Raw genomic sequence first — 19013 nt, forward strand, 5'->3', positions numbered from 1 at the left:
TAAATGTTGATCAGTGAGTCTGGATCTGGTTGGAGATTTAAGGTGTTTCAACTTCGAAAAAGTCTGCTCACAGAAGCATCGGGCCGTAGTTTGATGACTCCTGATATAGACAGTTTGGACTTTAAGCCACTTTGACACAATATAATTGCAGTCTATTTACCATATACACAACCATAATGATTAAGGTCTGATTGAGTGCACTTTATAATTTCCATCTAATTATTTTTGGAACACTTTTACATTGTTTATCACATTCACAGATTCTACCTTGAACAAACCATATATTTGGAATTATGTATTCTTACGTTTTCATGTGAAATGTTTCAATAGTCTTGAAAAATAGGCTACTTAGTTAAGGTCTATTTATTTAAATTGTTGTAGACAGATATTTAAATCTATTCATTAACATAAATATGTGTTTGATAACATGTTTGTTAGAACTTTTCTTTCTTTTTTTTCAATCTACAATCTACAAGATAAATGAATGATGAGTAAAACTATATTTATTTACAGAAACTTAGTTTGACACTTTATGGTCATCTATATTCACCACTATGGATTTGGAAAACAAACGCTGGGTTTAACCTGCTCAATGATCAAGAATGTTTAGTTCGATTTCACGCAAAAGCAGAGCGATTTCTACTGCATTCACTTCATCAGCCACGCAGAACGCAAACGCCACGAGATCCGCTGTAGCTCACGTGGGTTGCAGGTGGCGACTGTCCGACTTGACGGCTTTCTTTTAACCTCCTCCCCCAACTGCAACCGGCAGCTCTCGCTGACCACCAAGGCGAGGCGCAGTTCATCTCGAACAAGCCTAATGTGTTAACGAGGACAAGGCAGCTGATAGCACTCTGACATGCTGATTGAATGAGTTGTTTTAAGAGAAGGGTGGTGCTTGAAATCATTAGGCTTGTTCGACTTAACCCGGCGCTGCGCAGACCGATCGCCGCCTGGCTCGGTACGGCGCATGCCGGTTAGTTTTTTTTTGTCCGACTTGCGTCGGCGCCACCGGCGCGTCTCGGTGACAGACTCGTTATAATCTCGCGAGAGCGCGGCGGCTGCAGGCGGCGGAACCAGTCCCTGCAGTTGCTCTCCACGGGCTGCGCTGCCTGAGAGACGGCTTGATGACGACAGAGCTTAATCCTCATTGGCTAGAAGCGCCGCTGAATCCTCTGGCGGTTGTTTCGTTTCATTCTAAAATGTAAATCTCAGTTTATGTGTCTTAAAGACCTGATATGTGCGAAATACTATCATGCTTTCTAGTAGCATGACAGTTTATTTTCGTACAAATTGCAACATATGTCATAATTATCATTCCATATCATGAAAAGACTCAAGTAAGCTACCTGATATTTCTTTAATGTAACAGATCTTTTTATCTTGATGTTTTTCTAGAACTTCTGATGGTTCTTGTCTTCTAATTTTATTAATATAAAGCAATCTAAATTGCTTTAATATTTTATATCTTAACTGTTTTAATACCACGATCACTACTACACTTTGATTTATTTTTCATTCTTCTCTGTAAACTTTGTAAACATTTTAAAATATGCTACATAAATAAAAATGTGTGGATGAGCATGGTGTCATGTTTCTTTACAAGAACCAAGGCCAGAAGGTAAGCTGTTCTGGAAGAACAAAACAATCTTGTTCAGATGATGATTGTGTTAAGAGATTCATCTTCAATAAACCACAGCCACTATTCATCATCAATGCCTAAATAACTGATGTGTCCATGCTCGAAGAAGCACAAACTTCTACACAATTGTACAATGTACTTATTAACCACATTATTCATTAGTGATTCATACTGGGCACATCGGTGAGCATACTGAAGTTTACTGTTTAACAATGCATCTATAAAATACAGTGGCATGCGAACATTTGGGCACCCCGGTCAAAATTACTGTTACTGTGAACAGTTAAGCAAGTTGAAGATAAAATTATCTCCAAAAGGCATGAAGTTAAAGATGACACAAAAACATTTTTTTTTATTATGTCTCTATAATGAATTACATCTTGGTTGTGAGGTTGTAGTGAATGCTGTTCATCATCCTCTTCATCCTGCACATCATCGCCATGGTCTCCTGGCTCCAAGCAAACACTGTGTAGAATGCAACAGACACTGCTGAGCTGATGGACTGGACATTCCTCATGTGCAGGCATCGGAGTCTCCTAAACTTTGCCGAAGGCATGCTCAATGACCACACGGCCAGTGTTTAGTTTTCTATTAAAGCGCTTCTGCCTAGCTGTCAAGTGCCCATTGTCTCTGTAAGGCCTCATCAGTTGGGGCAATAGAGGGTAGGCTGAATCCCCAATTATATACATCCCTTGTGGGACCAGGGACAGACAGGGGATCTTCTTCTAAAAGACAAGCAACCTCTGTGAGGCGAAAGGCTCTGGCATCATGCCAGCTACCAGGATGACCCACGCTGATGTGGGTGAACTGCCGGTGACTGTCACAAAATCCAGTGAGAATGATAGAATAGAACTGTTTCCTGTTAAAATATGCCAGGGGGTTGTCACAGTGTGGCTTCTGAATATGAATGTGGCATCCATCTACTGCACAGATAGTGTTTGGAAATCCAGCTGCTTGAAAGCCTAACAAAGAATTGTGCAGGGTTTGTCCTAAAGGCCAGGAAATGTGGTGTGCCATGTGAGTACAAGACTCATGGAGATGTTTGGCAAGAGTGGATTTTGTGATATTGAATCTGTCTGAAATACCCCTATATATATATATGACTCCTGGTTCGACAGTGTCCATAGACAGGCTAGGACACTTTGTCAGTGGCAATTTTGTCTGCTGTGGATTCATATACTGTAGACAGGGCCAATGGTGCTTATAAGATCCTACATAGTAAGTGAGAGAAAAGAAGGTTATCATATCGTACCCCCACTTGTCCTTTGGAGAGTCTGAAATGACCTCTAAATTCTGAGAGACTATAGAGGGGGACAACATCCTCTACAAAATGTTGTATTTTTGGAACAAGCCTAAAGAAGGGTAAATGTGATTAAGTCCTTATGTAGACAATATAATTAGACAGTTTGGACTTTAAGCCACTTTGACACAATATAATTGCAGTCTATTTACCATATACACAACCATAATGATTAAGGTCTGATTGAGTGCACTTTATAATTTCCATCTAATTATTTCTAGAACACTTTTACGTACATTGTTTTATCATATTCACTAATTCTACCTTGAACAAACCATATATTTGGAATTATGTATTCACGTTTTCATGTGAAATGTTTCAATAGACAGTCTTGAAAAATAGGCTACTTAGTTTAGGTCTATTCATTTAAATTGTTGTAGACAAATATTTAAATCTATTCAATAACATAAATATGTGTTTGATAACATGTTTGTTAGAACTTTTCTTTTTCACCAATCTACAAGATAAATGAATGATGAGTAAAACTATATTTATTTACAGATTTTACAGAAACTTAGTTTGACACTTTATGGTCATCTATATTCACCACTATGGATTTGGAAAACAAACGCTGGGTTTAACCTGCTCAATGATCAAGAATGTTCAGTTCGATTTCACGCAAAAGCAGAGCGATTTCTACTGCATTCACTTCATCAGCCATGCAGAACGCAAACGCCGCGAGATCCACTGTAGCTCACGTTTGTTGCAGGTGGCGACTGTCCGACTTGACGGCTTTCTTTTAACCTCCTCCCCCAACTGCAACCGGCAGCTCTCGCTGACCACCAAGGCGAGGCGCAGTTCATCTCGAACAAGCCTATTGTCTTCTTTTGTTAACCATGGTTACCTCCAAGGAGACATGTGCAGTCGTCATTGCTTTGCATCAAAAGGGCTTCACAGACAAGGACATTGCGGCTGCGAGTCCATGAGTCCTGTGTCATGCCAACAGTAAAGCATCCTGAGACCATTCATATGTGGGGTTGCTTTGCTTCTTTCCAAAGTACCAGATCAAAAGCAACATGTTTTGTACTACTTACTGACTTACAGACCAACATAACTTCCCATCACTACCTGTTTGTGAAATGCCTACCAATGAGCATTCTATTCCATTGGTTCTTTTCTGGTTGATGCAGTTTCAGTCAACGTTCACCAAATTGAGAGTCCAAAAGTGAAGACCAACTATAGCTGGGCATTAATGCAAGGAGTGCTTTTGGCATTAAACAAAAAAAATGTTCTTGCATACCTTGAAAGTTTTGTTAAACATGGGCTCACAATATAAGCTTTACTGTGTTACATATTTACTCAGCACGTAATTAAAGCTCTGGCAAAAACATTGGAAAACAAACAAGTGACAAGTGTTTGAAAGACTGCTGCACATATGCTCTGGCAGGACTACTGAATATGCGCTGTATGGATTATGCACGTGCCATTTTTAAATTTCATTGCACTATCCTGTTAACCAAGAACAAGAATAATAATGTTCTCAAAAACATTAAAGAATTTGAAGATCTCATTGCCACAGCCGACATATGGGACCCTGAGCAAACTTCACACAACAGGGCAGCTGTAACTGACAATGATAACATTTTCAAAAACATTACAGGAATTAAACCTTCTCTGCTCATTTCAGACATATCTCTGATTCTGGGAAGTTAAATGTGATTAAAGAAAGGGTTGCTTGAAAAAAAAAATCCATACTACTGTCCAGGCATCATTAACGTACAACATTTCCACTTTGGATTGAAACTATGTCGGGTAACCTTAGGAGATACATTACCGACACAAATTGTAACACTGACTTTTCCTCTAAAAATAAGAGAGACCAACTGAGAGGTCTTGCTGAGGTATGGTTTGGTTGAACATAAGATGGTTAAGCATAAGATCTTAAACAAAACAAGAATTACATCTGAGAGTTTGTAAGCAAAATGCATAGTTCTCTGCAGAGCTGGTACACTGAACACATTGTTAACAACAGTTTTTCAGACCAACTTCTTATGAAGCCACTTTGATGACAAGACATCAGCCTGTCTCAGGAAATGTGGACCAAAAGACAGGAGACAAAAAACAGTAAATTAGGCTAAAAACTGTACCTGGTCCTAAAAGGAGATTAAGAAACAATCACAAAAGAAAAAGATCAAAGAGGTCTGGAGACATTTGATGTCCTCAGACACACCAGAGATGATTCTGCAAAATAACCTAAAAAAGACATGTTTAATTTAGGATCTGTTTAACAAAATGTATAAAGTTGTTAATTATTGTGCAAAATACAGGACTGGTATTTGAGTATACAGTGGGGCCAAAAAGTATTTAGTCAGCCACTGATTGTGCAGGTTCTCCTACTTAGAAAGATGAGAGAGGTCTGTAATTTCATCATAGGTACACTTCAACTATGAGAGACAAAATGAGAAAAAAAAATCCAGGAAATCACATTGTAGGATTTTTAAAGAATTTATTTGTAAATTATGGTGGAAAATAAGTATTTGGTCAATAACAAAAGTTCAACTCAATACTTTGTAACATAACCTTTGTTGGCAATGACAGAGGTCAAACGTTTCCTGTAAGTCTTCACCAGGTTTGCACACACTGTAGCTGGTATTTTGGCCCATTCCTCCATGCAGATCTCCTCTAGAGCAGTGATGTTTTGGGGCTGTCGCTGGGCAACACGGACTCCACAAATTTTCTATGGGGTTGAGGTCTGGAGACTGGCTAGGCCACTCCAGGACCTTGAAATGCTTTTTACGGAGCCACTCCTTCGTTGCCCGAGCAGTGTGTTTGGGATCATTGTCATGCTGGAAGACCCAGCCACGTTCCATCTTCAATGCTCTCACTGATGGAAGGAGGTTTTGGCTTAAAATCTCACGATACATGGCCCCGTTCATTCTTCCCTTAACACGGATCAGTCGTCCTGTCCCCTTTGCAGAAAAACAGCCCCAAAGCATGATGTTTCCACCCCCATGCTTCACAGCAGGTATGGTGTTCTTGGGTTCTTCTTCTTCCTCCAAACACGACGAGTTGAGTTTTTACCAAAAAGTTCCATTTTGGTTTCATCTGACCACATGATATTCTCCCAATCCTCTTCTAGATCATCCATATGCTCTCTGGCAAACTTCAGACGGGCCTGGACATGTACTGGCTTAAGCAGGGGGACACGCCTGGCACTGCAGGATTTGAGTCCCTCTCGGCGTAGTGTGTTACTGATGGTAGCCTTTGTTACTTTGGTCCCAGCTCTCTGCATTCATCAGGTCCCTCTGTGTAGTTCTTGGACTTTTGCTCACCGTTCTCATGATCATTTTGACCCCAAGGGAGGTTATCAATGGTCTTGTATATCTTCCATTTTCTTACAATTGTTCCCACAGTTGATTTATTCACACCAACCTGCTTGCCTATTGTAGATTAGCTCTTCCCAGCCTGGTGCAGGTCTACAATTTTCTTCCTGGTGTCCTTCGACAGCTCTTTGGTCTTGGCCATGGTTGAGTTTGGAGTCTGACTGTTTGAGGCTGTGGACAGGTGTCTTTTATACAGATAACGAGGTCAAACAGGTGCCATTAATACAGGTAACGAGTGGAGGACAGAAGAGCTTCTTAAAGAAGAAGTTACAAGTCTGTGAGAGCCAGAAATCTTGCTTGTTTGTTATTGACCAAATACTTATTTTCCACCATAATTTACGAATAAATTCTTAAAAAATCCTACAATGTGATTTCCTGGATTTTTTTTCTCATTTTGTGTACCTATGATGAAAATTACAGACCTCTCTCATCTTTCTAAGTAGGAGAACCTGCACAATCAGTGGCTGACTAAATACTTTTTGACCCCACTGTATATAAAATATGTAAGAATTAGTAGTTCAGCAGTTAAGGTCCTAGATTAATGATCTAAATGTCATTGGTTCAAGCCATGGCCAAGTTATCCCTGAGCAAGGCCACTAACCCTTAATTGCACTTGCACTGTATTGTAAGTTGCTCTGGATAACGGTGTCTGTGCTAAAGGCTGTAAATAGAATTTCTTGTATTAAAAGCAATTCAATTTGTATTACTTATTGTACCAATAATAAAGCTATTTTTCACAAGTGTTGGCAGATATGCTGAATAACTTTAACTATTACAATTATTAAAAAATGTAATTGCTTATAAATGTATGTTATGCTACACAAATGACAGGTTTGCAGGTAAAGACTAATAAACTTAAGTATAAGTTGCTGTTGTGTTTGTTTGTTTATTAGGATTTTAACGTCATGTTTTACACTTTGGTTACATTCATGACAGGAACGGTTGTTACTCATTACACAAGATTCATCAATACACAAGGTTATATATGGACAATTTAGTATCTCCAATTTACCTCACTTGCATGTCTTTGGACTGTGGGAGGAAACCAGAGCACCCGGAGGAAACCCACGCGGACACGGGGAGAACATACAAACTCCACACAGAAAGTTGCTGTTGTGTAATCCAGTGACAGTCAACTGTTCTGCTTTGTGACAATTTAAGTTATAATCAAGAATTTTGAACTGATGAGCATTTATTGGATAATGCAGTATATATCTTTGAGAGTAGCCTACTGAAATTGTATTCTTTAAATAATAACTTCAGTCTCTAATATTTTTATCTCATTTTTTCAAGAAGTGGTATTACACAGAACTACATAGCGTATAGAAACAGATGGACTACAGTCAGTGATTGTAGAACTACAAAGTGCTTCTATATGGTAAGTGGAGCTGATAAAATGGACAGTGAGTGCAGAAACAAGGAGGTGGTTTTAATGTTATGGCAAAAGTTTTTCTTTGTAAACCCTAGATATTTAGATAAATGATAGCATTTATCTAAGGAAAATTTCAAAATTGGTGTTTTTATTTAACAAAAGTTCCAGTCTCATATGGTCTTACTAATTCTGAATTTGACATAACTGCACTGGTCATACTATATATTTATTGAGGATGCTGCAGAGAGTCATAAGTGACCAAATCACAAAGTAATTTGATTTAGTCTTTTAATACAAATAAAATTAAATATTTACACAATTTAAACTTTAGAAAAAAATCACCATGAGCACACAGTAGAAATATACATAAAAAGTTACTAATAAAAGAAATGGAGACCAGAAGATAAAGCTTTGTCTTTAGAAATGAATTAAAATGAAAGAAGTCTATAGCCAAAGCTGCTGTGCAGACAGATACTGCTAAGAGGATGCCTGCAATCTTTGTTCATAATGATTTTGCTTATTCCATGAGCCCAGCTTAATGTGCCACCGCATTTGGGTGTAGAGGTTTGACTCTAGCCAGACGGGACAGTCCTAAACGCAGACCAAGACCAGGAGACTTAATGGGAGGACTCTGACTTGAACTGCCGCTTCTTCCTACCACACCTGATGAGAACCAACAGATAAATAATAGATTTAAATATTGTAGCAATTAAGAGAACAATTACTCACTAATTATTTTCATCTTATTTCTAGAGCAGGGGTGGGCAATTAAATTTTCCAAGGGGCCACATAAGAAACTGGGACTGTTATGGAAGGCCGGACCAATAAGGTGAACTTAATTCTGCTCAATATTAATTTTATCTCTTTATTTACATTTACTTTACATTTTCAGCATTTAGCAGACGCCTTTATCCAAAGCGATTTACATTACAGTTACAGTATACAGTCTGAGCAATTGAGGGTTAAGAGCCTTGCTCAAGGGCCCAACAGCAGCAACCTGGCTGTGGCGGGGCTTGAACCAGCAACCTTCTAATTACTAGTCCAGTAACTTAAGCACTAGGCTACAACTGCTCACTCTTTATTAAAAGCAGTAAATTGTACAGTTCTAATAAGCTGTTAATGTTTAGATGTTACAATCAGAACATTAGAAGCAGGCAGGGTAAAACATCAACATTATTTCACTATTTAAACAAACAAATGCAAAAAAAAAACCAAAACAAATGTGAACAAAATGTGCAGGTTTTTAAACTTCACACTATTTTGTTTTGAGTCTAATTACCTCATTTGTTTTTGAGTCCTTTGTTATTGTTGGATATTCTTTTTAAACTCACAGAGCTGGTCCTAACTGCTTCATTTCTGGATGTGTTAAACTTTATAAAAATGTCCTAAAAAAAGTCTTTAATGCCTAAATTGTGATCGTTAAACAGCTTTACATCTGACTTCAGTAAATAAATACTTCAGAAGTTTGTGTCTTGTTAAAAACACCACCGTCAATCACGCTCAGTTCTGTTCGCATTACGGTGACGCTGATACACTCTCACACACACACACATAAATCGAAACTTACGGAAATGTAAAGACACAGCGCTCCCGTCAAAATCAATCCTGTTGTAATGCATGTTTGATGTACATTTATTTACATCTAATTTTTAATTGCCACGAACCTCATGCGGGCCGGTTGGGGATGTCTCACGGGCCGTACAATGCCCAGGTCTGTTCTAGAGAATAAACTACAACTGAAAAATGTATTTCCACAGTCATCTGGAACATCAGCCAAGACAAAAGTAATATATGTACTTTACACAATCCTAGCCACTTTTGATGAGAAGAATTGTCCTCCATGTTTCTACACTCACTGTCCATTTTATCATCTCCACTTACCATACAGAAGCACTTTGTAATTCTACAATTACTGACTGTAGTTAATTTGTTTCTCTGCATGCTTTGTTAGCCTCTTTTCATGCTGTTCTTTAATGGTCAGAACTCCCACAGGACCACTAAAGAGTAGGTATTATTTAGGTGGTGGATCATTCTCAGCACTGCAGTGACACTGACATGGTGGTGGTGTGTTAGTGTGTGTTGTGCTGGTATGAGTGGATCAGACACAGCAGCACTGATGGATTTTTTAAACACTGTGTCAACTCACTGTCCATATCTATTAGACACTCCTACCACAGGGCGCTTTTGGCTGGATATATTTTTGGTTGGTGGATTATTCTAAGTCCAGCAGTGACAGTGAGGTGTTTAGAACAGAATAAAAGGGGGATAACAAAGCATGCAGAGAAACAGATGGACTACAGTCAGTACTTGTAGAACTACAAAGTGTTTCTATATGGTAAGTGAAGCTGATGAAATGGACAGTGAGTGTAGGAACAAGGAGGTGGTTTTAATGTTATGGTTGATCAATGTATAGTTTTAAAATGTTCTGACTAATTATGCCTGATTATACAATTCTGTCATGTACATATTTCTTTCCTGGATTCCTTACTTCTCTTACTAAGAACATAATAAAAAGAATCAAGAATTTGGAATGAGGACTAAAACACTTCATTTGGTCATTGTAAAGTAATTCAAACTTACAAAGGACTTGTCTAGCTTCATACTGCATGAAAGATCTGCAATAGTACAATTGCTCATTTAGTCATCATAATTGTTGTTAAGTTTATTGTTTTGGCATTTTCTTTCACTGTGTTTCTCTGAAAATAATCTATATCATTTTAAAATATTGGTTATTCTGATCACAGACCACAATATAAAATACATTAGTAAAATCTGCACACTGAAAGCCAACTTTCTCCCTAATTCTTGTCAAAAAGGGTGCAGTTTGATTAATATATAGGCCTCATTTTAAAAGATGTAATATTAAAGTATCAATAAGGCATCATTTAAAAGTAATAGGATGTGCAATATAAATGAAGGCTTACCAGGGGGAGTCCATTTTGGCACTTTACCTCCAGCAGGACTGGAATATAATGTGTTTTTTCTCATAGGAGGAGTGGTTGGAGTTTGCCTTAGTGCAGGCACTGATTGTTCAACAGTTGGACTACTAAGTGCTTTGTTTCTGGCTGCAGGAGCAGATGAAAAGAAAAAAGAGGAAGGTACATGAGACGTTTAAAAAGTTATAACTCTTCTGACATATTTAGTTTAAATCTTGATTATACATTTACAACTTAGAGATATGCATACATAAAGCAGCGTTACTAGGTGTGTTAAACTGCTGGTAACTACATGCTTTAATAAAAGACCAAATGTTGACTGACTACAGTGCATCGGAAAAGTATTCACAGCGCATCACTTTATTCACACATTTTGTTATGTTACAGACTTATTCCAAAATGAATTAAATTTAATTTTTCCCCTCAAAATTCTACACACACAATACCCCATGATGACAAAGTGAAAAAAGTTTGTTTGAAATTTTTGCAAATTTATTAAAAATAAAACATCTACATAAGTATTCACAGCCTTTGCTCAATACTTTGTTGAAGCACCTTTGGCAGCAATTACAGCCTCAAGTCTTTTTGAGTACAATGCTACAAACTTGGCACACCTATTTTTGGGCAGTTTCTCCCATTCTTCTTTGCAGAACCTCTCAAGCTCCATCAGGTTGGATGGGGAGCATCGGGGGACAGCCATTTTTAGATCTCTCCAGAGATGTTCAATCAAGTTTAAGTCTGGGCCACTCAAGGACATTCACAGAATTGTCCCGAAGCCACTCCTTTGTTATCTTGGCTGTGTGCTTAAGGTCGTTGTCATGTTGGAAGGTAAACCTTTGCCTCAGTCTGAGGTCCAGAGTGCTCTGGAGCAGGTTTTCTTAAAGGATCTTGGTGTACTTAGCTGCATTCATCTTTTCTTCTATCAGGACTAGTCACCCCGGTCCTGCTGCTGAAAAACATTCCCACACCATGATGCTGCCACCGCCATGCTTCACTGTAGGGATCACTCCAGACAATGCACTTGGTATTCAGGCCAAAAAGTCCAATTTTGGTTTCATCAAAACAGAGAATCTTGTTTCTCATGGAGTCCTCAAGGTGCCTTTTGGCAAACTTCAAGCGAGCCGCCATGTGCCTTTTACTGAGGAGTGGCTTCAGTTTGGCCACTCTACCATAAAGCCGTGATTTGTGGAGTGCTGCCTGGATGATTGATCTTCTGATAGGTTCTCCCATCTCCACAAGGATACGATGGAGCTCTGTCAGAGTGACCCTCGGGTTCCTGCACACCTCACTGGCCAAGACCCGTCTTCCCCGATCGCTTAGTTTGGCCAGGCGGCCAGCATTTTGAGGGACAAAATGAATTTAATCAATTTTGGAATAAGTCTGTAACATAAACTGATGTTCATGATATCTGGATAATTGTACAAAGGTGTGGAACCTGTGGGCTGTGATTTGGCCTTCTGCGGTTTCAGGGGCTTCTTCTCTTTCTTAGCACTCTTGCAGGATTTCTGTTTCTCACTCTTGCTTGTTTTATTTTTTCCTCCTTTTTTCTTTACAGTGAACTCATCATCACTCTCGTCCTGATCACTGAACTCCGAGTCACTCTCTAAATAAATGTAAGAAACCGAAGCATTAGAATGGACAAGCATTACATGTATTTCACATCAAAATAAAGTCAGTGGAGTGTAATGATATACCAGGTGTGTTTTGAGGTTTGTAGTCTTCATCCTCTTTACTGTCATTTATCTCTGCCAACACTCGTCTCTGCTGGCCAGTTGCTTTTTGGGACTTCTTTTCTTTGCATGAAGCAGGTGTTGAAGGCTGCTCACTTGTGATCTCATCTAAACCTAAAGTCATGAAGAGTCGATTAATTTGATAGATTTATGGTACACAACAAAGACCTAAATATAAAAGCTTTAATTTGCTCAAAAAGACACTCTTCTTATATCACAAGGGCAAATTCTCTAAAAGCCACTAAGTCTGTGCACTTACAAGTCATCAGGTCTGATTAATTAAAATTATTTTACATTTTATACATTTTTTATATTTAAACAGCATAATGTACCTGTTTTCACTGGGCAGTATGTGGCACATTTGGTTTTTCTCAATGTTTTACAAACGTCATTAATGTATTATAACAAAAACTTGATTAAAAATCTTTAAGACGTTATACACCCAGACCCCAAATTTGATTAACATGTGCCAAGAGCAAAAACCTACCCCTTATCTTTCAGTTGTGTTCTACCACATTACTTTGTAATATGTAATATTATAAACAAATTAACAAAACAATTTATTGTGTAAAGCTACACTGTGCCAAAAAACATCAAATCCCTATAACTAAATATATTTAAATGAAGAAATGATTTTTACCAAAGCAGGTCACATCCACACTACAGTTGGACAGCAACGGAGGTAAATCTTGCTGAGGCTGGTTTGGTTTACCATCTTGATGAACAAATAAGAAGTTAGCTTGAGAAAACTTAATAAGTGCTATATATAGTTGCAATAAACACTATATACAGTTGCAAACTAAAATATTAAATCCCCCTTACATTAAAAGGTATTATGGTGATGTTTTTAAAATTGAAAGTAAAAATGTATAACAAGAACTCTTAATACATTTATAGCATTTAGCAGGCACTTTTATCCAAAGTGACTTACAATTGTGACACAACACAATGCAAGCAATTTTAAGTTAAGGACTTTAAGAGCCTCAACAGTTGCAACTTGGCAGTGGTGGGACTTGAACCAGCAACTTTTCAATCAATAACCGCTATGCTTTTGTTTGTTTGTTTATTAGGATTTTAACGTCATGTTTTACACTTTGGTTGCACTCATGACAGGAACGGTAGTTACTCATTACACAAGATTCATCAGGTCACAAGTTTATATCGAACACAGTCATGGACAATTTAGTATCTCCAATTCACCTCACTTGCATGTCTTTGGACTGTGGGAGGAAACTGGAGCTCCCGGAGTAAATCCACGCAGACACGGGGAGAAAATGCAAACTCCACACAGAAAGGACCTGGACCACCCCACCTGGGGATCGAACCCAGGACCTTCTTGCTGTGAAGCGACAGCGCTACCCACTAAGCCACCGTGCTGCCCACGTGCCCTAAATATTAAACATCAGTAAACAGAGTAAGAATATGTATAGATACATAAAAGCAACTTTAATAACATAAGCTGACATAACTAAATGTTTTTATCTATACTCAAAATGTATCCTGACAAATGTCCTTGTGCACTATTATTCAACCCCCAGCCTTTAAGACTTGGTGAAACATCTTTTTGCCTGGATAACTTCTAATAAACAATTTCAGTAAGTACTAACAAGTCTCTGTCAGCTCTATTGTGGAATCTTCACCCATTATTCTCATTTAAAAGCTTCCAGCTCACTGAGGTTTGATTGCTTTAAGCTGCAATTCCTTTATTTAAATTTAATTGAAGCTTTGCTATGGGATTTTAATCTGGCAGATGAGAAGGCCACTATAGGATATTCCAGGACTAATTCCTTAACCAAGCTTTGATTGGCTTGGAAGTGTGCTTGATATCATTGTCTTGCTGGAAAAGCCAATTATCACAAAGATAAATTTTACCACATTTAATTTCTTTTCAAAATGTCACATGGTCAGGATAGCCAGTCGCTGCAGCAGAAAAAACATCATCACTGACCCAACTGCATGGTTGACTGTGGGGACAGTATTCTGGTGGTTTTTGTGTGCCAGACAAACTGCTGATCCATATGGCCAAAAGTTCCATCACTGTCCCAGAATTCATTCCTTCTTGCATATTACAATCTACTCTTCATGTGCTTCTTGGCTAAGAGTGACGTATGCCAGCCACAAAGTCCTTGGTTTCTTAGTGATATTTTTGGTTGCCACTGACACACCTGTCCCAGCCTTTATCAGGTCATCTTTTAAGTATTTTGTAGTAACACACGTTTTTTTCTTTGTTGTCCTGATGAGATTGCTAAGGCCTGAGAACAAAATTTTGGGCTTTCTCCAATGGCCAGGCAGGTTTGTTGTTGCAGCATAAGTGTGGAACTTGTAGACAATAATTCTAATGGTGTGTCTAGGATCTTGTTAAAGTATCTTCTCTCTCAGGCAGCTTTGTAGTTTTGACCATGGTAAAACACACCTTGAACACATCTCTGGGTGCTGTTTATATAACATATCATAACTGTAGCAAATGAATGGTCCTTATTGAGTTAGCAATAGTTTAACCATGCTGTAATTTAAATTTAGGTCAAACTGACTAGAAGTAGGTTTTAGAATCAGCAATATTATGTTGGGGTTGAATAATTGGGACATGGCCATTTTAACAAAATATCCTGCTACACTAAAACACATTGTTCATTTTGTTCGTTCATTTGCTGTATCATTCAACTAATAGACTTAAATTAAAGCAAAATCAAGCTCTTCAGAAAAGATTTGTTATAAATCCTTATTTTCTTTGTGGTTAAATATTTCCGATTGCACCTGTATTCCTTTATTATTATTTTAAAAATATGATTATAATATTATTCAATTATTATTAATATATGTTAAAGAACATTTCTGTATTACCTAAGCAGAGGTCCTTTTCACGGAAATGTGTTAGCACAGGAGGTAAATCTTCATGAGACTTATCATGTTCTTTAGAGCAAAAAGTACAAATTCTGGTTAGCTTAATATGAATCGTATAGTATGTACCAAAAACATAAATATAACAACATATGCAACAATGGTTAATTATACAAACCTGCATTTTCAAAAGTCTGGAACAAAGAAAGAGCCAGTGCAGATTCTAAATCTCTTTGATACTTTCTATCATCCAAAGGCACTCTGCAAAACACATTTACAAAAAACAGCTACAGTTTGACATAGACACAACTAGTCTGATAATTGCTCTTCTTCAATTAAATATTTTATGCCTTTCTAATAGTAAAATATAGTTATACCTTTCTTTGCATTCTTTAACAGTTACATCAATTGTTTCTTTTTCAATTTTCACATGCTGCGATGCACAAGCTTTTTTATTCGGAGGGGCTTTTACTGTGGCAAAGTCCTCATCTGTTTTCACATTAAACACACAGTTAGAAATGTTTATTAAGCATTTTACTAATGATGTAGTAAAGGCTTACAAAAAATACACTCAATTGAATAAACCCACATAATACACCACACTGGCCATTTTATATGGTGATGCTATAATGACGTGGAAGAATTCTGTTATTTTTGAATATTTGTCACACTTAATAATTTCAAATTTTTAAACACAAAGACAGCCTACTATTATATTTAGTTATGTAGTACAGTAATCAACCCTTTTAACCAATAACTTGTGTCACTTTCAGCAGCCTTAAAGTATTACATAATTGTGAAGAATATTTATTCCTAATTTCCTAAGTTTTTAATTCAGACACATTGAAGGTCCTACATGCATGAAGTTATACCATCTCAATGGGTAGGACTATGACAAGGTCACTACAAAGACATTTGAATTTGATGTTTTCTCTGTTTGGAGGTAATCCTGTCTCACAGTGGTTTGCTGGAGTCCTTGTCCTAGTTTTTATACAAACATACACTGATCAGCCATAACATTAAAACCACCCCCTTGTTTCTACAGACACTTGTCCATTTTATCAGCCCCACTTACCATATAGAAGCACTGTGTAGTTCTACAATTACTGACTGTAGTCCATCTGTTTCTCTGTATGCTTTGTTAGCCCCCTTTCATGCTGTTCTTCAATGGTCAGGACCACCACAGAGCAGGTATTATTTAGGTGGTGGATCATTCTCAGCACTGCAGTGACACTGACATGGTGGTGGTGTGTTAGTGTGTGTTGTGCTGGTATGAGTGGATAAGACACAGCAATGCTGCTGGAGTTTTTAAACACCTCACTGTCACTGCTGGACTGAGAATAGTCCACCAACCAAAAATATATCCAGCCAACAGTGCTCTTTGGGCAGCGTCCTGTGACCACTGATGAAGGTCTAGAAGATGACCAACTCAAACAGCAGCAATAGATGAGCGATCGTCTCTGACTTTACATCTACAAGGTGGACCAACTAGGTAGGAGTGTCTAATAGAGTGGACAGTGAGTGGACACGGTATTTAAAAACTCCAGCAGCGCTGCTGTGTCTGATTTACTCATACCAGCACAACACACACTAACACACCACCACCATGTCAGTGTCACTGCAGTGCTGAGAATGACCCACCACCCAAATAATACCTACTCTGTACTGGTCCTGACCATTGAAGAACAGCAGGAAAGGGGGTAACAAAGCATGTAGAGAAACAGATGGACTACAGTCAGTACTTGTAGAACTACAAAGTGCTTCTATATGGTAAGTGGAGCTGATAAAATGGACCGTGAGTGTAGAAACAAGGAGGTGGTTTTAATGTTATGACTGATCAGTGTGTTTTTCATCTATTTGGAATGTCAATTGATCACAGCATAATGTGCTGCTTGTAAAGACATTTTACTTACTTTTAGTGACCTACTAACCAGTATATAATAGTGTAATTAAACCCAATTATCTTTCACATTTGGTTAAGTACGTAAGGGTGCATTAGGGCCGGGTGGTGTTGGATGACCCTTTTCTTTTCAAAGAAAATTAATACAGTTTTTTAAATATTATAAAAGAAATAGATGTAAAAATTATAGTAAATTGTGTTTATTCATGTTTTCATTTAAATTAAAATTAAATTAACTAAATTAAATTAGATTTGAAATAAATGAGTGTGACCAATATACGAAAAAGAATAATTAAGGAAGAGGCAAATACTTTTAACAGCCCTGTATATGGGTCTGCTATATAAGTATATAATTGCCAACAATGCGAACATGTACTACAAACACATTTTTACCAAGTCAGCTTCAAGCCTGAGCTAAAAATACTCCACCACCCAAATAATACCTGATCAATAGGGGGTTACCTAAAAAATTTTTTCCCACTGAGAGCCAGATAGACGGAAGCTTAGTGGCAAAAGATAAGTTACAAAGTGCATTGATATAGTAAGTGTACCTAATAAAACATTAGGTTTATTTACATCCAAGGGATACATAATAAAGTCTATGTGTTTGTATAAGATATTAATTAATGGGTGACAAATACAAGCAATAAAATACATATAGCCATCCATACAATATGACTTGATACAGATATTGGGTGATGGGAGTCTTGGCTTTTTCTGGCATGGTTTGAGCGTGCATCGGTGGCATCCACCTCAATCATAAAACCATTAACCAAGGGAATGTAATTCAAAAGAATTGTAATCCATTGTTCGGTACAGTGCCAGGCATTCATTGCAGATGCACTTTGAGGGTGCTTTTGATTGCTTAACACTTTAGTGAGGAACTTAATGTTAGCTTTTACTTAATTTGTCACCTGTTTGTATGTTTATAGAACTGAAATATCAAAAAGGAAAAAAGTAATGCCTTACCATCACTATCACCCAGGAAGTCTGAATAATTCACCGTTTTTTTACACCTGGACATCAAAAGTAGCGAAGTTAATTAGCAAAAAAAATAAAATAAAGAACTATAACAGGATCATAACTATAAAGTACAACAAGTATTCTAATGTGATATAAAATATGTTATACAGTTAAAATTTAAATTAAACAGTGACCCTATGGCATTTAGTGTATAAGTCTAGTGAAGTTATTTGTTCCATTTGATTCACTAAAATAAAATAAAAAGTCTTTCTCTTTCAGACAGTTACTAAAATAACAGACAATGAGCCGAAATGTTTGGCATTTATTTAAATCTTGCAGAAAGCGTCAATGTACTTTAATACATTTAAACCTCATCTGCATCTATGCATGATCTCAACTTAAACCCATATGAATTAATCAGAGAAATCATATCCAGTTCAGCTTTTTTAGTTTACTGTTACATTACAGCTGGATTGTTTGTAAATTAGTTTGTCCTGCTCATATCCAGTCCTAAATGATAAATTAGCCTAGTTTTGTTCATTATAAAACTGCTTTAAAGTGGGAGAATTCGTGCAAAACGAGGTATCGATATTGCATAAATGCAGAAACATAAAAGAAGGAAGCAATCTCTGATCAGCTTTCCAAACATGAATAAATAAATAAAGAATTCAACTGTAGATCATATGTAATTGTATGGGACACTGTGATCTTACGTTACTCAAAAATGATCAAAAGCAACGACTATGAGACATGAACACATAAAGTTAACCTATAATATGGTATAAAAAAGAGGAAAACAAAAAGGTTTAGACATACCTAGGTGTTCGGTCCATTTTTAAGGAAGCAGACAGGACAAACTGCTGATGTTTCTACAGATGTACTGTATAATGCTCGGAGTTTTTGCTCGGCTACCTAACGCTAAGCTAACTGCTACAAATTCATGTTTGAGTGGGTTAAGTTTGGACTCCGAGTGTCTCCGAGTGTAAAATCTTAGATAAGAACCACATAT

General features: G+C 37.4%; 1 protein-coding gene across 4 annotated transcripts; it reads right to left on the reverse strand.

The window, feature by feature from the left end:
- Positions 1-7955: 7955 nt before the first annotated feature.
- On the reverse strand, positions 7956-19013 carry rad51ap1 (RAD51 associated protein 1). Of its 4 annotated transcripts, none has more exons than XM_063004903.1 (11): positions 18821-19013; positions 18011-18057; positions 15519-15630; positions 15320-15402; positions 15145-15213; positions 12944-13018; positions 12268-12417; positions 12009-12176; positions 10562-10702; positions 9302-9355; positions 8212-8300 (listed from the first exon to the last, which is right to left on the reverse strand). In XM_063004903.1, exons 1-10 carry the CDS (start codon positions 18835-18837, stop codon positions 9327-9329), a joined length of 891 nt encoding a protein of 296 aa, XP_062860973.1. In that variant the 5' UTR covers positions 18838-19013; the 3' UTR covers positions 8212-8300; positions 9302-9326. The 4 variants fall into 4 exon arrangements, with proteins under 4 accessions (XP_062860947.1, XP_062860973.1, XP_062860956.1 ...); XM_063004886.1 differs by having other exon boundaries at positions 9302-9373; XM_063004894.1 differs by lacking the exon at positions 8212-8300 and adding an exon at positions 10218-10252 and having other exon boundaries at positions 9321-9373.

The sequence above is a fragment of the Trichomycterus rosablanca genome, chromosome 1 (assembly GCF_030014385.1).
Source record: "Trichomycterus rosablanca isolate fTriRos1 chromosome 1, fTriRos1.hap1, whole genome shotgun sequence".
In the NCBI taxonomy this organism is placed as follows: Eukaryota; Metazoa; Chordata; class Actinopteri; order Siluriformes; family Trichomycteridae; genus Trichomycterus; species Trichomycterus rosablanca.

Excerpts from the sequence above, each read along its gene's own strand:
- rad51ap1 (XM_063004877.1), bottom strand. Across the intron at positions 13,019-15,144 it reads TGAAAAGGACCTCTGCTTAG|ATGGTAAACCAAACCAGCCT; the intron begins GTAATACAGAAA and ends TTGTTCATCAAG. Across the intron at positions 10,703-12,008 it reads GGCCAAATCACAGCCCACAG|CCAGAAACAAAGCACTTAGT; the intron begins GTTCCACACCTT and ends CTGCTCCTGCAG.